The sequence below is a fragment of the Columba livia genome, chromosome 10 (assembly GCF_036013475.1).
Source record: "Columba livia isolate bColLiv1 breed racing homer chromosome 10, bColLiv1.pat.W.v2, whole genome shotgun sequence".
Lineage (NCBI taxonomy): Eukaryota > Metazoa > Chordata > Aves > Columbiformes > Columbidae > Columba > Columba livia.
Genome location: NC_088611.1, coordinates 14,667,985 through 14,686,168, shown reverse-complemented (window position 1 = coordinate 14,686,168; position 18,184 = coordinate 14,667,985). Strand labels below are relative to the sequence as shown.

Genomic DNA, 18,184 nt, shown 5'->3' with positions numbered 1-18,184 from the left:
AAATTTCATAGTTAAACAATTTTGATGGAAATCAATTTTTTGGTTTTTGTTTTTTTATTTTTTTAAACCCAAGAGATTAATGAAAAAAGTGACCAGTTGTTGTGAAAAACTGAAAAGTCTTGCCAAGCTTCTACAAACTGTACTTTCCTTTGTTCGGACCGTGTGGAGTGTGCGTGGGCAGGGGTAGGTTGGCCCTTCATTTCATGATGCCCTGCACTTCTCAAAAATTTTTCCCTTTCAAAGCTGCTTGAGCCAACCCTTATTCTGGTCTGGTTGCATTTATTATCTTCATTTTATTGTCACAAGTACACGTGAAAAGTCTTGCCCAATGCTGTGTAGCAAGAGCTGGATCCTCCAGAAGAGCTCTGTGCATCATCTCTTGTGCAGCAAGAGCACTGGAGATGGTTTGGGCAGTTCCCTACCGCATGATCCAAACTAATAATTTGCCGAAGATATGATGCTTTCTTGGTCCCTATATTTGAAGGTAGATGAACCACAGTTTGCTAATTAACTTGTTCTCTAGTTCTAATGAAGAAGGGAAACATTTTTCAATAGCTTGTTTGTTCAAACTTTTTTTTTTTCCCTGGTGTTTCCTAAGTTCTCAAATCTGAAAAAGTGTATAATTTGCTCAGTTTCTCCTGAAAACTTTTCTTCCCCTCTTTTCTTGCTTGGGCTCATGACAAAGACATTCTTTATTTTGAAGGCAAGAATCCCAGAACAAGCAGTGCCAGTTCTGAGTTCATGAGGGGGGCAATGTTTCTAATCACTTAGAAAAGACAGACGTGGACTCTGTGTTCCTTCTCGGTCGACATTATTTCATTTTTGGTTTTGAACCTTTGGAATATCCAATGGGCAAAACCCCTTTCTCCATCAAGTGTTTTCAGCTGTATGTTTTCAAACTGTATCTGCAGGAGTGATAAAGTAGGTGTGAAATTAAAGCATAAGTGAGAGCATCCCAGCCCTTCAGTAACCAGGACATTTTGGATTCTTGCAAAATCTTAAAGCGGTATCACCACTTTCAGTGCATTGCTGGCCAGAAGAATAAAAAACAAAAAAAAAACCCACAAACAATAAAACAAAAAACAAACAAAACCAAAACCAAACCAAAAAACAAGCCCACAAGCAAACCCAAACCAAAAACCACTAACACAAAATACCACCCTAAACCAACCATCAACCCTCCCACCCCCAACCAAACCAAAAAAACATGCTACCAAAAAATACTCTAATATTGATGAGGATTTTACATCAATATATCTCTAAGAGCTTCACAGCTCATTGTCTCCTGGGAGGGCAAAATCCATGAAATCAAATTATTTGATTGACAGCATGAGGTAAATTAGTGTAAGCATCAGGCCAAGAACCCAATTTTGTGACTTGTAGTTGTACATTCAAACACTGGGCCAGCATCGCTTCTGAGGCAAAACAATGACAGAAGAAAGAAAAGGGTGCAGCAGAAGGAAAGGCAGCTGGAATTCACTAAGCATCCTGTAATTTGTGAAAGAACTGATTCTGCTATTTGTGTGCAATGCAAATGCCATCTATAATACCTAGCTTTAACACGCTAGGTGACTGCCACAGATTCCAGAGCAACTTGCACAGGCAACACACTTTTCGTTTAGCCCCTGAGAGATCCAGCAAATAATATGCAGAGCTGGGTGAAAAAGCCTGATTCCTGGACCTCCCCGGGAGCACAATGCTGTGCTAAATCTTGAGTGCTGGGGAGTGCTCATGAAGCTTTCCAGAGAGGTGAGTGCATGATGGCAGTTTACACTTGAGAAAGACTTCAGGCTAAGGAAAAGTGCTGATGTCAATGCCTCTTAAAAAAAGTATTTAAACGTGTTTGTATGGCAATTTATTTGCTTCACCAAAAACCTTACAAAGGCAAGCTATTAAAAGAAAAGCTTGTGCTCCCAAGTACCACTTCAATGCATTATCTATACTACAAAACATTCTCCATTTCGCTTCTGCGTTTTGAACACTAATCCAGCCCGGCCTAAGTGTCCACACTGAAGGAAATGAACTGTATCAGGCAATGTCATTTGCTAAAAGGTAAGAGTGGAGGTATTTTCCTTCCCTTCGTTTTGTATTTCTGGGGACAATTTCACAGGCTGTGCCATTGCTGAATGGGGAAATTGGAAAACTGCAGAATCGATTTGCAGACGTGAAGTTCTATTTTCTTTTACACCTCCTTCATCAGGGTCCCTATCGCGCCTGTGTTGTGCAGCGTTATTATCGACAGCAGCCCGGACACCGTTGGTAATTGCTAGAGCAGAGGATCTCTGCTTTGCAAGTGAAAGCAAAACCACAGCAGCAGCAGTCAGGTGGCACTGAGTGGCACTATTCTCGCCTTTAAATTCATCTGCTTTACAGCATTGGTAATGTACCCATGCTGCTTTATTTCAAAGAGTTTAACACAAATACATTTTAAAAATCTTATTTAAATTCATTTTTGTCTGCATTTTTTTTTTAAATAAAACAAACGTCACGGCTAAAAGCTGTATTAACTGTATGTTGATTAAAAAACCAGAAAAATATACTGGACTTCTGAATGCTTCCAGTATTTAATCCTTTCACTAACTGCATTTCGCAAAGGAAAAAAAAAGGTCTTCCACAGCAAACTTCTGATAATGACTCAGTTACCAGGAATGAAACCAGTGGCCAGTTGCTGCAGAAAACTGGAGAAGCCGGGGACTATCAGCCACTTGATCTCCGGGATAGTGAAAAACATGCTTTGTGATATTAAAGGTCATTGGCAACAAAATGGTAGCTTGTCTGCTGGAGTCACTCAGCTGCTCTCTGTGCAGGGTTGGCATGGCCGGGCTGGCTGGCCACACCGTGCTGGGGGTGCAGGCACAGGAGAAAAGAAGAGACTCCTGGCACGATGAGCCTTCAGACTAAGTAGCTTATTATATGGTTTTCATAAAAAGTCAATTCAGCCTCGCGAAACTCTGGATTTCACATCCAGATACTGCCCTGCCCCTGACCATGTCCCTGCAGCAAGAGGATGACAGCAGGCGTAGTTTTTTTTTCCCCCTTGTCTGCCTGTTTTCCAGCTATGGCTGTGGTGGCTGCTCTGCCCATCCTCCTGGTCAGCCGGCTCCTGGGTGTCCCTCGATCCCCTTCAGGTTTGCCCCAGGAGGTGCAGGCTAGCGAGGACCGGAGAGAGGCAGTGCAAGGCCTGAGAAAGCAGAAATTGGAACAGATTTATTTATTTGGAGAAGCTGTTTGTGCTGGAAAGGGGAGCAGCGTGAGCCAAGGGGCTGAGCGCCGCTCACCAGCCCCTGCCTGAGGGCCCCAAAATGGCCGCTCCGCCCTGAGGCGCCCGCCTCCTGGTTGCTACGCAACGGGCAGAACCCGCCGGCCCTGCCGCCTCCTGGAAACTACAACTCCCAGGCGGCTCGCCCGGGGGGAACTACAGCTCCCAGCATGCCCTGCGCGCCAGGGGAGGGGCGCCTGCCGGCTCCTGCACTACATTTCCCGGCAGCCCGCGGGGGCGGCGGCCAATCGGTGCGGCCCAGGTTGGTGGGTGCGCGGAGCGGGGTTGGCTTCCGCGGGAGTAAGCGCGGAGCGGAGAGGAAGCGGCGCAGGGGAAGCGGTGCCGGTGACATTTCCTTTCGGGCCGCCCCCCTCTCCCGCTGCCGGAGCGGGGCCCCGAGAATGGCAGCGTTAGGAGGTCGGTGCGGCCGGGCCAGCGAGGCGGGGGAACGGGCTGAACGGGGGAGCGGCCTGTGGGGTGGGGCGCCCGGGACAAGGCGCTGCTGAGGGGTGTCGGGGCCTGTGCGCTGAGGGGTGTCTCCGTGAGGGGCTCGTAGCGGGGGGTGTTGGGGCTTCTCTGCTGAGGGGTGTCGGGGAGGGTGCTCCGCGGGGGGTGTCCGTGGAGAGCACCATGTGAGGGAAGGGTGCTTGGTGCCCTGGGCTGAGGGGTGGCTGTGGTGGGCCCTGAGGTGGGTGGATGGGCTCTTGGAGGCCCGGTGGGGCAGGGCTGCTTGGATGAGGGGCCTGTGGTGTGGGTTGTCCCTTCTAGGTGGGGAAGATGACAGCAGAGGAGAGTGTTTGGAGGAGGAGGGTCAGGGGTGTGAGGTAAAAGGACGCCTGGGTGAGGGCCTGTAAATGGGGAGAGAGAAATACCGTGCGGTGGTACTGTGCTTTGGGAGGGTGGAAGGAGGGTTTCCTTTTGAGGGACACCCCCGTACTGTGGTCTTTGTGAAGGAGGAGCAGTGTTGTCTGTGATGAAAGGCTCCTGTGAAGCTGGATATGTGGGGAGTGGTGAAGGGAGGGGTGTCTGAGAAACTAACGTGGAGAGAACTTTGGGATGTGTCTGGGAGGAATAGGGTGCAAGTGAGAGGAATATTAATAGAGGAAAAAGATGCTTAGTGTAGGAGTGAGAAAATGAAGGTGATGAAAGTGACTGGGAAGGTTTTATGGGGTGAGAGCTGTAATGTGCATAGTGTCAAGGATGAAACAGAAAAACTGGAATACAGGGATGAGTATCTATTCCAGCACTGAAAGCTGCCTTGATTACATGTGTTCATCGTCCAAGTGACTGGTATGGTCAGAAAACAACTATTTTGCATCTTTTTCACTATTGGAAAGTAAATGAAACTTTTCTGCACCGGCAGCTGCATCAAAGTTTTCTTGTACATCAAAGGTTTGCTAGTTAGGAAGCTTTGGAGCTAATCTAGCAGAGTATTATTTACTTGAAATTTGCTCACTAGTGATTAGCATTGTTTCTAAACAAGTACAAGTACACATTCTCACTTTCCCTAATGATTGGTTAGTTGGAGTTCATTTACTGTGGTAGAGTCCCCTGTTGTAGATCTTACCTTTCAGTAGTCACTACTGTATTTGAAAAAAAAAAAAAAAAACAAAAAACAAACAAACAAACAAAAAACCACCCTGTTTTGAAGATGTTTCCTAGCAGTACTTTGAAGAGACACAGACAGTATTTGGCCCCAAGCCTGCCATGGGAAATGTGTGTCCAACAGCAGATCCCTCCCGGTTTAATTGTGACTGTGCTCAAAGCTGTGTCTGAATTCTGAGTGACAGAAACTGTAACTGCTGTATATCACTGAGAGTTAGAATTTAAATGTCTTATTCATCATCAGCATTGTTGTTTGCTATCCTCTTTGCCCCTTTTTGTTGCCCAAAATTTGTTGGAAGCATTCTCTGTTGCAGTCAGTAGCTTTACCTGATTTGCAGCTCTTACCACCTAATGTTTTTCTTTTGAGCTCTCCTTTGTTGTTGTTGCGTAAAAATTTTGCTGCTATTACGAAACAGATATTGCTCAATTTTCACTTTGGGATTTACTTCATATCATGTTCCTTGGAAGCATATGCTCCACTTCATATGTTTTCACAGTGGTGTGTGAGCTCCTTTGTACCTGAGTAATTTTAATCAGTATTTGTATTTTATTTGTAAATAAAAACATGTGATTGTATGTACAAGCTTATGTGAATTCAAGTTTGTTGCCCAACATGTTTACTGTATGCTTGTTTTTTCATGAGTCTATGCTATGAACCATCACTTGTGTAAGTCAGTAACCAGTTCCTCTTTCAGTGTAAAGTTAAGTACGTACATAGGGACTTGTGTAATGGTGATGTGTGTTTGGGGCTTATTTTATTCTTCTGCATTCTTTGTTTTTTCCCATTTTATAAGTCAGTAAGCTTTGTGATTCTTCACTTAGTTTCTCCCCTCCCATGGAGTATGTAAAAAAACACGAACTATTGATATTATTTTTTTCTGTAATATTAATGGATATAATTTTACAGGTTAATAGTAACCTACATGTCCATTGGAAAAAGGAAAAAAATGTGGTATCTTTGTGTCTTTCTATCTTTACTCACCCTTGAAAATGTTAGACTTGCTGTTGGTGGATGGTGACAGTGAGGAAGGATGGAATATTCATTTGTGCTAGTTCTGTATGCACATGGGTTTTGCGGGGGGTGGCGATCAGGAGTTTATTGCTTTGTGTTAAACAGTTCCAATTTTGCTTTGTAGAGCCAAGTAAGTTTTCACAAACACTGAACGGAATTCCTTCTTCAAACACAGTCAGCAGTGGAATGGACCCCTTCCATGCCTGTAGTATTCTTCAACAGCTTAAAACCATGTATGATGAAGGACAACTGACAGACATTGTAGTGGAAGTGGATCATGGGAAAACATTCTCCTGTCATAGGAATGTTCTTGCTGCAATCAGTCCTTATTTCAGGTACAATAGTCCATTGTTCTAGTGGTGGTCAAAATTAGAATTATAACTTATTTTCATTAAAAGAAATAAAAAAACCCCACACCTATACTAATAATCCTTGTAGTTATCGATAGTATAGTGCACCTAGTAAGTAAAGATTGTTTTCTTAAGATCAATGCATTAATCAGTGTCTGTTTATCAAAGGAGAGTTTAATTGGAGAAAATGCGACATTATTTAAAAACAAACAAACAAATGTTTCCAGTATGAGGGCATCTTGGATACAGTGACAGCATAGTTAAATTTCTTGTTTCCTTTTAAAGTTATATATTCCAGCATGCTAGAATATGCGCATGAAATAACATGTTGAAAGTTGAGTGCAAAGACTTGGTTATGTCAAGAGCTTTGTTTGTAAACTGTGTGAATCTTAATAAGGGGTTAATGAGATAATTAAGCAAGAAATTCCAGCTTGCCACTTTCGTTTCAGTAAGTCTAGAACTGGTCTTAAATTTAGGTACCCAAACAGGGCAGTGTAACATCAATGAGAAATGTATTTGTGCTGATACAAGGGCAAACACATTTGGATTAGTTGTACAATATAATTTTATTATACCTGTAGTTAGAAGGTAATTACAAATAAACTGCTAAATATTTTTCTTTTGTAGATCTATGTTCACTAGCGGCCTTACAGAGAGTACCCAGAAAGAAGTCCGAATCGTTGGTGTTGAAGCAGAGTCAATGCATTTAGTATTGAACTATGCATATACCTCCAGAGTAATGCTGACAGAGGCCAATGTTCAAGCTTTGTTCACTGCAGCTAGTATCTTCCAGATCCCTTCCATACAAGACCAGTGTGCTAAATATATGATCAGTCATTTGGACCCACAGAACTCCATTGGGGTGTTTATCTTTGCTGATCACTATGGTCATCAAGAACTCAAAGACAGATCACAAGACTACATTCGTAAAAAGTTTCTGAGTGTCACCAAAGAGCAAGAATTTCTTCATTTGAGAAAAGACCAACTGATAAGTATACTCGACAGTGATGATTTAAACGTAGACAAAGAAGAACATGTTTATGACAGCATTATAAGGTGGTTTGAGCATGAACAAAATAAGAGAGAAGTGCACCTTCCGGAAATATTTGCCAAATGCATCCGTATGCCTCTGTTGGAAGAGACATTTTTAGAGAAAATCCCTCCCATGTTTGCACAGGCTATGGCCAAAAGCTGTGTACAAAAGGGACAACATAGTGCCAATGGCTATACACAACGGCTTGGAATGACCGCTTCTGAAATGATCATATGCTTTGATGCTGCCCACAAACACTCAGGAAAGAAGCAAACAGTGCCTTGTTTAGATTCGGTCACAGGGAGAGTGTTTAAACTATGCAAGCCACCAAATGACTTGAGAGAGGTTGGAATTCTTGTATCTCCTGATAATGATATTTATATTGCGGGTGGTTACAGACCAAGCAGCAGCGAGGTCTCCATTGACCACAGAGCAGAGAGTGATTTTTGGATGTATGATCACTCTGGCAATAGGTGGATTCCGAAAGCTCCTTTGTTGCGAGCCAGAATAGGCTGCAAATTGGTTCATTGCTGTGGTAAACTGTATGCAATAGGTGGTCGTGTTTATGAAGGAGACGGACGAAACTCACTCAAGTCTGTGGAGTGCTATGACAGCCGAGAGAACTGTTGGACAGCTGTCTGTCCGATGCCGGTAGCAATGGAGTTTCATAGTGCTGTGGAATATAAGGATAACATCTATGTTTTACAGGGTAAGGTGGTTTGACTGACTACATGGTGTTTTCCTGGAAGTGGGGATTGTTCAAGCTGACTGCCTACTCTCTCTTAAGCACCTTAAAAAAAACTGAGTTTCTTGGACATTTAAAGAGTGCCCTGGGGCAAGAGGTGGGAGGAAGGCTAGAGAGAATGGTGGGTGAGGAAGAGTGAAGTTGCTGCTTCAGTTAGAATCATAGAACCATTTCAGTTGGAAGAGACCCTCAGGATTATTGAGTCCAAACAACCTAACTCTAGTACTAAACCATGTCCCTAAGAACCTCATCTAAATGCCTTTTAAATCCCTCCAGGGATGGTGACTCTACCACTTCCCTGGGCAGCCTGTTCCAATGTCTGACAAACCCTTCCGTGAAGAATTTTTTCCTAATATCCAGTCTAAACCTACCCTGGTGCAACTTGAGTTCTCCTGCCCTGGGAAAGTGTCACTATGTTGTAGTATTGAGTTACTGTACAAATGGCAGGTTTGGTGGTGTTCTAAGTCAACAACATAGTACTAAATTTTACTATGGAAATTCTTTATTAAATCTTCCTCATCTGGGTGAAATGTACTGATGTTGAAGAAAAGAAATTGTCATATGAAAAAAGCACTTTGCGTTTTATTTAGCTAAACCTGTGAAGATTCTTGTTGTCTGTGTTCTTGGTTACTTGTAAGTTAACCACTGTAGGTCTTTGTTCCCTGCCCTAACCTGCTTTTTGAAGTCATCCTGATAACAAAGAAAGATGATTTAGATTTATTGCTTTCTAGTTAACTTTGTTTCTTTGGTCAGTAATTACAGTACTGCCTTTACATCTTTTCTTCCAGTAAATGATCAGACTCTGATTGGTGTATTAGATATTGATTCTTAAATGAATAAAAAGGATTGTTATGGGAATGGGTCAAATAATTTATTCTTTATTTTATTTATGGAGATCTTCTATAAAAACGCGTGTCTGCGTGAGCCATATAGCAGTCGGCACTTAGAAGTGCTGAGACTGATTTATAAGGCTGTAGTAAGAGTTCCAAGAAATGTAAAGAAAGGAGGAGGTGGTGTCTTGGTTATGTTTTGCTGAGGGTGACCTCTATAAACACCTGCAGAAGCTGGGGTCTTAGATCCATACCAGCTCCCTGTTTGGGTCACTCTCTATACAAAGCTGGACCAGAGAATACTGTAATGTTGTTGTTGTTATTTACTGAAGAAATCAACCTGATTTTGTGACTTTGCCTTCCTTCTGCTTGGTAAGGTTGGTGAGCTTCTGCGTGATTTACGGAGTTTTCTTTCATTGTTTCTGTATCAGGTTTGACTCTGGTTGTGACTTTAAATAATTCTGTTACACTGGCAAGTTTTTGCAATCTGTCCCTTCTGTTGGGTCAGTTATCTGCTTTAGATGGTTAAAAAGGAATATTAACTTGGTAGGGTATTTGCTCATTCTTTAAATATTTCTTAGAACTGCTAAAAAGTAGATATTATAACCTATAGAATAAGAGTGCATCCTGTTTACAAATTTTAGCTGCACTAATTTTGTGCTTCAGTGGTTTAAATGACAACTCGATGCTCACGTAAATAAGCAAGCAAATTATAAATAGTTGTGTTATGTGGAATTAAGGCAACTTTATTATTTGAGTGTGTTAGATAAAACCTTGATTGAATTGCACTGAAGTGGTACAAAAAAGGTAACTTTCAATAATTTTCCTAGAGAAAGCTCATAAATCTGAAGTAGTCAATAGGGATTGATGAGAGTGTTAAAATGCCAATGAAATGCAAGTGTCAGTCACAGGAGATTACACTGTGGAACAAAAGTGAGTGATCAAAAGATGTATTATCTGTAAGACTTAATCTCTTCAGCTATGTTCCACTCAATTTACTTTATTATATCTGTATTCTTTGTTATACTTGAGGTGTTCAGTTACACAGCAGCTTGGTTAAAATCTTTAAAAAGCTGTGTGAAATTATACATTATTTAAATTATGCTAATATTTAGCAAGTGTTAGGCCTTTTTCCTTTGGCTTTACAAAAGACAAGGTGGTCTTTATCCATGTCCTTTTTTTCAAGTTTGCAAAGCATGAGCTTTCAGTCATCTGAGCTTCTGTTACCTAAATTCTGTAGATAGTACTCTGTGCAGTCCACAGAAGGGGTGTTTTATAACCTAATCACAAAACTAACGATGAATCAGTAGCAAGTATTCACCTGGCTTCCTTTTAAACAAATCATCCTAAATATGTAACCCAGCCACCTGATACAAATAGCTTCAAAATCACTGTGTAGTACAAGACACAATTATTTGCTCAGATCCAACAACTTTCAAGCACTGAATTCTGAGACTGCACAGCCTGTAGATGACATGTTGTGAAGATGTTAAAGAACAAAACAAATACTTCAGATATTTGAAATGTTTGGTCCCAGATTTTGAAGCGTGGTCTAGAAGTAGTAAAGGATAGCTAGGAAATATGTAAAACGTATTTCAGATATGTTTCAAATCCCCTCTACTTCAGTGGAATAGAAACTTGTGGTTTTTAATCATGCTTTTAATATTTTTGTGATACACTTGGAGGAAAGCAGGCAATGGTGATAATAGGTTTTTTTTTGCTTTGGGATCAAGGCTTTTAAAAATTGTTAGACCATTTCTGTCCGTGGAAGAACATACCTGAAAGCTTAGTTGCTGCAGAATTGTTGTTTTGGAAATGAAGCATAAGTTATGTTTTATTTTTGCTCTCTCTTTTCAGGGGAATTTTTTCTCTGCTATGATCCTCAGAAGGATTACTGGGGATTTTTGACCCCAATGACTGTGCCTAGAATCCAAGGCTTGGCAACTGTATACAATGACTCCATCTACTACATAGCTGGAACCTGTGGAAACCATCAACGTATGTTTACCGTAGAGGCCTATGACATTGAACAAAATAAGTGGACTCGAAAAAAAGACTTTCCATGTGATCAGTCCATTAATCCGTATATAAAACTCGTACTCCTCAAAAACAAACTCCATCTGTTTGTCAGAGCTACTCAAGTCACTGTTGAAGAACATGTTTTCAGAACCAGCAGGAAAAATTCGCTCTACCAGTATGATGAGGTTACTGACCAGTGGCAAAAAGTATATGAGACTCCAGATAGGCTCTGGGATTTGGGCCGGCATTTTGAATGTGTTGTTGCTAAATTGTATCCGCAGTGTCTTCAGAAAGTTATTTAATTTTTGTTTTTTTCAGTAACAGGCCTTAGTGATTTCAGTGGTAATCTGATGCTAGAGAAAACATGTCTTAAAAGAAAACAAAGAAATTCTGTCAGTATTTATTGTAAGCTGAAACAGACAGTTTTTTGTATATGAGGATGGGTGCTCTTTAAAGGTTGCAGTCTGGGGAGGGAATTACTGGTTCAGTTTCATATTTACTGATATTTTCCTGGGAAATGAGAAGGAGGTTACAAAGTGCAATTATCAGCATTTTTTTTTTCTGGTAACACTTAATCATGTCATACTAGAGGGGTGGTTTTGTGGTAAGAGCAAATTAGGTGGAAGAGCCAGGATAACTATGCACTACAGTGAAAGAAAATCTAGCGTTAATAGCTAAGGATGTCAAAGATGTCTTGAAGTGACTTCTGTTTTTTTTTCACTTTCTTTTTTTTTTTAATACGGGTAAAATTTGAGGCAATATCGCTAAGTTGTGGGTTTTTTCGTTTGTTTTAATTTTAGATTGAAAGTACGTAGAGGAATGGTAGATCCTGATTCATAATGATCTTTTTTCTGTACTGCTTTTGAAGTCTGCTAAGATGTTTGTGATGTTGTTTGTGCACTACAATTTGGGAGGAAAAACTCAAGTCGGAATTGAAACATGGAATACCTTTGCCCCGGACAGAGGCTTGTTCACATTGCTGTACCATGTCCTGTCTGTGGAGTTCTGTTAAATTTGAGATGAATGATAGTGGGGGGAAAACTCCAACACCTGCCACTTAGATGTAGTGCTGTAAAAACTTCTTTTTAACACTGCTTAAAACCTTTTTTCCATCCCATAAAGGGCTTTAACCCAAAAGTTGATGGTGCTAGTACATTTTTAATACTTGTTTGTCTGAAATGGGCTGGTCTTATGCTACTGTTTAAGACAGCCTGTTATTTTTCATGGTGTGTGTGTGTCTCTTTTCAGGCCCTGTCCTGTCATCATATTGTCTTTTTTAACATAACATTTTTACTGCAGTGATGTTCTTGCACAGAATGGTGACAGGATTTGGCCTTAATAAATAGTCGTGGGGGTTTTTTGTTGTGGTGTTGTTGTGGTTTGTTTTTTTGTTTGTGTAGGGTGTTTATTCTCTCTCCGCTAAAATCCAGTGCTATGTGCAGAGTCGGCATGTGCTCCAGTAACTTGGAAAAGCGTGGCTTAACTTTACAAGTTGTTCTTCTTTTCTCCCTGCAATCAAACTCTCAAATATCTTCTATTTCATTCTGATCTATAATGTGAAAATTTGCACTACTGAGCTGTCTTCATTATCCAGTGTATTAAAGCAAAATTAACAACGTGTCCATGGATTAAATAATCTTAAATGCAAATACAGAATAGGGATCCAGTATATTGCAAAACTTTTCTCTATGTATTTAACATTTAGCTCATTTTTAAGAAGTAAATAAGTTCAAAGTTCAGCCTCTACTTCAATAGTGAAAACTGGCTTGAAAAGGGAAGAGGTGAATCCTAAAACGTGTATCAGCTGTAATTCAACAGGTCTAATTTCTTACAGCTCTGTTTTTTGCAGAGCTGTGAGTGTGTTATCTCACTCTTCCCTATTTTCTCAAATTGACCCAAGTAAACCAGTTAACTTGAAAGAGCAGTGGCCATTGCTGGCTGTAAGTGCTTACTTACCATTATCTGGCTTAACAGCTGATATTTCAGTGAGCCAAATATTTAGCTCATTGTTTATCCCCCTGGCATGGCTGAGGATTTGGATAATGTTTGTTTACTATGTAGTCTTACTGTTCCCAGATGGAATCTTTCTAATACACAGAAACACTTGCCTGGTTCTATTACTTAATTCTTGCACAAAATGTTTAAAAGGCAAAAACAAACAAAAAACTGTGAAATGACAAAAAAAAGCCTCTTTGCATTACATACCTCATCTTCCGGAGACTCACCAAACCGCTTCTTTCAAATACGAGCGCCTGAAGTTTTTTTCTGAAGTAAAGTTGAAGTTGACTGCATTTTCCAGCAGTGTTGAGGTGTGTTGTTTGTTTAGTTTTCTTCTGGATGCTGTTTTATATATATCCATAGCCAAGATTAAGAGGGTTTTTTCAAGTACAGCTAATTTCATTTTTAAAATTAGGCTTAGTCCTTGGCTAGTTCTCTTTGCGCTGTTGTAGGCCTCTAGCTGCAAGCTTTCTGAAGCACCCTCCCTAACAGTGTTGCATTTGTGTGTAAAACAATTTCTTCTTTTTTGCAAAGTGTTATGTAACTTTTTTCCTTTTTTTTTTTTTTTTTTCTTTTTGTTTTTTAGCTTGGTTGAACATTTACAAGATTTCTTGCTGCTTTTTGACAATCTTCTATATTTATTTAGTAGAACAAATTTCAATATATTACTTGAAACTATGAAATAGAATTGAGTTAGCAATTGACTGGTCATGTGATGTATAGAAGTACAATACGCTGTGGTTAATTCTGCAGTAGGTTTGTTAATTTTGTTTATCTGCACTAAAGTACGAAGATCTCCATTCTGTTTAACCATTCAAACTGAGGGTGTGATCCAAGGCTGTAATGTATTTAAAAGCTAAATCCTGGAAGTTGCCGTGGGAGTAGAATATACTAAATCTTGTGCATGAGGAGTTTGAGACAGTAATGTAGCTGTGACATGTTGCCAATTCTAAAATGCTTCTACATTTTGCTGAAAATCAGATTCCCGGTGAAGTTTTGCTTTAGAGTCGGGCTTAAGTAAACTTGCACAGCACAAAAAGAAAAACAAAAAAAACCCGAAATAAATAATTGCACCAAAGGTACTGATAATATTTAAACAGCAATCTGTACATTTTCCCCACTTGCTATTTTTTCTGCATTTGTTTATTTCCCTTTGTTAAATGAATTTCTAGCATCGTAAGGACTTACGTGAGTGTAAATCTCTTTTTCCAAAATATTAGTTACTTTAGAAGGAAATATTTTGTAATTTCCACTTGATTCCATCGGTAAAACTTAGAATAACTAAAAGCAGTTTTGGTGCACCAGACATGCAGTGTGTGTATGTTCTACAAGAAATGGAAGAGCTCCCTGTTCGTGAGGCTGTTTAGAAGTGGCATCCAACATTCAGTGCTCAGGTATGTTAGTAAGAAGTACTGTAGTCCTATGAGGGCAAATGTGTGGATTTTTAAACATTTTGCCATAATTGCACAATTTTGCATTTTTACTTAATGTCATGTTATGTTTCTTAAAATAAACCTATTGTTGAAATACAACGGAGTTCCATTTGTTTTGTGATAAATCTGTGTGCATTTCAGTGGAGTAAATTTCTGAAAATTAACCCGGTGATATAACTTTTCAGTGCTTGTTCAGTTCTTCTGTTTCTGCTTGTGCGTCCCAGCTGTATGCAATGTAACATGGTTTTTTTAAGGCAGCACTAAGCTGTTGAGGGATGTGGAAGGTGCTTTTTTCTTCTTTTTGTCTTTGTGGCGACTCAGGTCTAACTTCTCATTTGCTTACACACAGGTGACACCATCTTTCCCTTCCTCCTTGCCTTTGGCTGGAGCTGAGGTCCCAGCAAGCATGTCAAGTAGGGCTTTCCAGTTTGATAATGCTATATATTGGAAAAACCTGAGACACTTTGTGGTGAACTTCCCAGCATCCTTATTCAATAGGGAAGTTACTTCCCAGGTGGTAAAGGGATGGAGAGAGCACAGTGAGGTTCATTGCAAAGGAGTCTGCTGCAGAGCTGAGAACAAGAGGCCTCATCTTCTCCAGCATTTTAAGCAAAACTCCAGCATTATTTGTGGCTTCTGATCTAGTGATAGTGCTTGGCACATCTGCTTGTAAATTCTGCTTTTGAGAGCCTTAGCTCCTTTTCAGAGACTGACAACTTCAGTGGTGATGCTTAAGTCATTGTAGCCCAAGAAAACAAGGAGTAGTTCTCTTATTTGTGAAGGTCCTCGTCTTCTCATGTTCTCACAGGTGTTTTTTCCACCTGTCCACTCCCCCACCTTCCCCTCGCCCCCAGCCTCTCAACTCATTTGGGTGTGTTTTGAAGCAATTGGGGAGTCTGGGCTAGTGGCGAGTGTGGTGTGGTTGTGTGTGCTTGGATTAACGCTGCCACATGTGGTCAGTAAGTCGGGCTGGGTTGGCTGCCCATGCTGTCCCTGCAGCAGGCTGATGTCGCTGGCTGCTTGTGATCTTCTATGCCATGTGGTACCAGCTTTCTGGAGACTGCTGCATGACAATCCTAACCTTGGGTGAGTTTGTGCTGATAGATCCAGGTTCTTGCTCACCAGTTCGGAACGTTACACGCCCTCCAGTCAGACCGAATAGCAGGCAGCAGCTCTCCAGTTCCAACGCCCAAGGGTCCTGTCTCTGTGTACAATCACTGCTTTATTTTGTGTGATTGTGGCATTGCTCCTCATGGAGTTGAGTTCCTTTTCTCCAACCTACAATGACGTGTACCAGACAATCCTGGTATCTTCTGTTTGCAGCCTTCCATTGCTGGGAAGATTTCTCCAGAGAAATTAGCCAGCAGAGCAAAGGCACTGCTTACGTCCCTGTGTCTCTGTCCAGATCTGCAGCTGTTAAAAATCAGGGATGTATCCCCTTGAAGATGTAGCAGAGGAAGTGATGAAGCCAGCACAGAGGAAGTAGGCTTGCTGTTTAACTTACTGAATAATTGGACTGAATAATTGGACAACACACACTAAACTATACGCATTCTCTACTTGCTTTCACATCCAAGGACTCAGCTGGGGCCATGAAATACTGATGGCTGCTGTTAGGCTGGCAGGTCTCACTAGACTTGGCTGTACTTTCATGCTGTCTCTGGAGTTTGCTAATAAATTAATGGCTGAGAGTCCAAGCTGTCCATCCCCAGCACTGAGTTTGCAGTTGTAGTTAGCAAATACTTGCATGGTAAAAGCATCTTAAGTTTGCCTGTCTCTTGTCTCCTTTGGAGCACCTTTGCTCTATTCAAAACTCTAAGAACTTAGAAGGGAAAATCCTCTAGTGCCATGTTATGGTTTTGCAACGTGCTAGTGCGTAATGAACTGTTGGGATTTAAAGAAATCAAGAAAGAGCTGAAGCTAACAAGAACAAAAAGAGACCTCCCTCTGTGATCCCCAAGGGGAAATGTTATATCAAAGCAAAGTAACAAGAGGCTGCAAAAAAAAAAAATTGCATCAGGGTCCTGGAGACAAGCCAAATTAAATTGGGGTCCACAGTTTGGACAAAACTAAAGTTTCAGAAGCTAACTGGAATTATCTCCTTATAAGGGCTTTTTTAACTGGAGGAGGAAAGAAACTAAATGGAGCAAATGTAGCAGAGGCCTCAGTGAGCACCTCACTCTTCAGATATATCTGAATGGTTCTTGTGCTTTGCTGCAGTGCTTATGGCTCCTTCAAAAAGATGTCAGGGTATCTTTAAGTTTAGTAGCTGTTTTCTGGTTTATAAAAGATGTTAATGGAGATGTCTGAAAACATTCAGCTAAGTCATCAAAGTCACATCTGGAAGACACTCAGGGTTTGTAATGGCCAGGGAGAGGGACTGGAGCCAAAGCTGGGACAGGAGTAGTTCAGCTGTGTTCTTTGATTCTCCAATTTCGCTGTTGCTCTCATGGCAAAACCAGATAAATTAATTGACCTCCAGTGCCTTGAATTTCCTAGTAGCTCTTGTGAAATCCTCTTAACTCTTGGCATGCATTATAGTGTTAAATAATGCACAGCAACAGATGAGAGACCTTTGCATGCTCAAGTTAACCTATTCAGGTATGAGGAGCAGTAACAGCTAAGGCAGCAGTTTTGCCGCAGTTTTGCAAATGATTATACTCTATGAGCATCGAAGAGGATTTTCCTTCTTTAGATACTAAAGTGAATTCTGATGTATTTTGCTGAAGAGATAAATAGAGGGGTACTTGAGAGACTGTTTCTGTCCTGGGGGGGTGGAGTTATTTTCTGGCCATCTTGTTTTAATTTCAGCCATCCTTTAGGAAGGAAGGCATGGTATTTTGGCAGCATTTGCTGGAGGAATTGAACACACCAAAACAAAGTAGCGTTATGTAAATGAAATAGTTCACTAGGTTTGTTCCATGGCAGTCCACTTCCTTGAATCCCTACTCTGGTTCTTCACAGTCCCAAAGCTGTGAAGAAATACACTCATGCATACTGTGTGCAGCTGGGTGCTCATGTGCAGTCACTAAATGGAGAAATAACCACCCAGCCATTGGTTTCTCCTTATCTCATTGCAACGTGTACTCCCCTCTCTGCCTTTCAAAGGGGGAAGAATTAGACCAACAAAGCTTGAGCCTGTCCCCTTTCCTAACCTCTAGTTAAGGCCCCATGTGCCTCACTGCTGATTTACACATTTCTGTACTTTACACAAATTATAATGCAAATATGCACTGTAAGAGGCAGGTATTGATTAGCTAAGTTTACATGATCAAGCTACAGTTTAACAAGTTATTTCATGATCAGCAAAACTAACTGGTTATTAATGTGTCTCTCTATAGTAGATTTTCTGCAGCACAGCAAAGGTTGTACAAGTAAGTCAGCTTTCCCTTACAGGAGGTAGCAGTGGGATCTCTTTTCTTTTTAGCCACCCAATTGCACACAAAATCTATACAGATTCTTAAATCTTCAAAAGCTTTGGCCCTGTGCAAAATGTAATTTAAACCAGACACTATCTCAGTTGAGTTGTGTGTGGTAACAGACAGTGACAGTGATTGAGCACGTATACAAAACCCTAAATACTGTGCTTCCTCGTGGAAAAATGCTACTGTTCCCCATTTTAAGAACATTTGGCTGGGTTTGACTGGTTTCGGAGGGCTGGGCAGCTTCCTGCATGTCATAGTATTTGAGTAAAGAAGGCGTAGATCTAATGGAAGAGGAATTGCTGGGTGAAATTCTATAAAAATGGGTCACAGTTTTCTCCTACGTGCTGCTGCTCCATATGACTGTGGCCCAGGACACATCCTGGCCCCATGACAAGTTAATGGGAGAGGAAGCCCCATGCCCCGATAGCCACGGTTACTGTCTTTAAAGTGTGCAATCTGACCTATTAAAAGACAG

At 41.0% G+C, this 18,184-nt stretch overlaps 1 protein-coding gene across 1 annotated transcript; it reads left to right on the top strand.

Moving 5' to 3' along the window:
• Positions 1–3,497: 3,497 nt before the first annotated feature.
• KBTBD8 (kelch repeat and BTB domain containing 8) lies at positions 3,498–14,383 on the top strand. Its single transcript, XM_065075469.1, has 4 exons — positions 3,498–3,676; positions 6,001–6,211; positions 6,854–7,968; positions 10,692–14,383. Exons 1-4 carry the CDS (start codon positions 3,661–3,663, stop codon positions 11,153–11,155), a joined length of 1,806 nt encoding a protein of 601 aa, XP_064931541.1. The 5' UTR covers positions 3,498–3,660; the 3' UTR covers positions 11,156–14,383.
• The last annotated feature ends 3,801 nt before the right edge of the window (positions 14,384–18,184 follow it).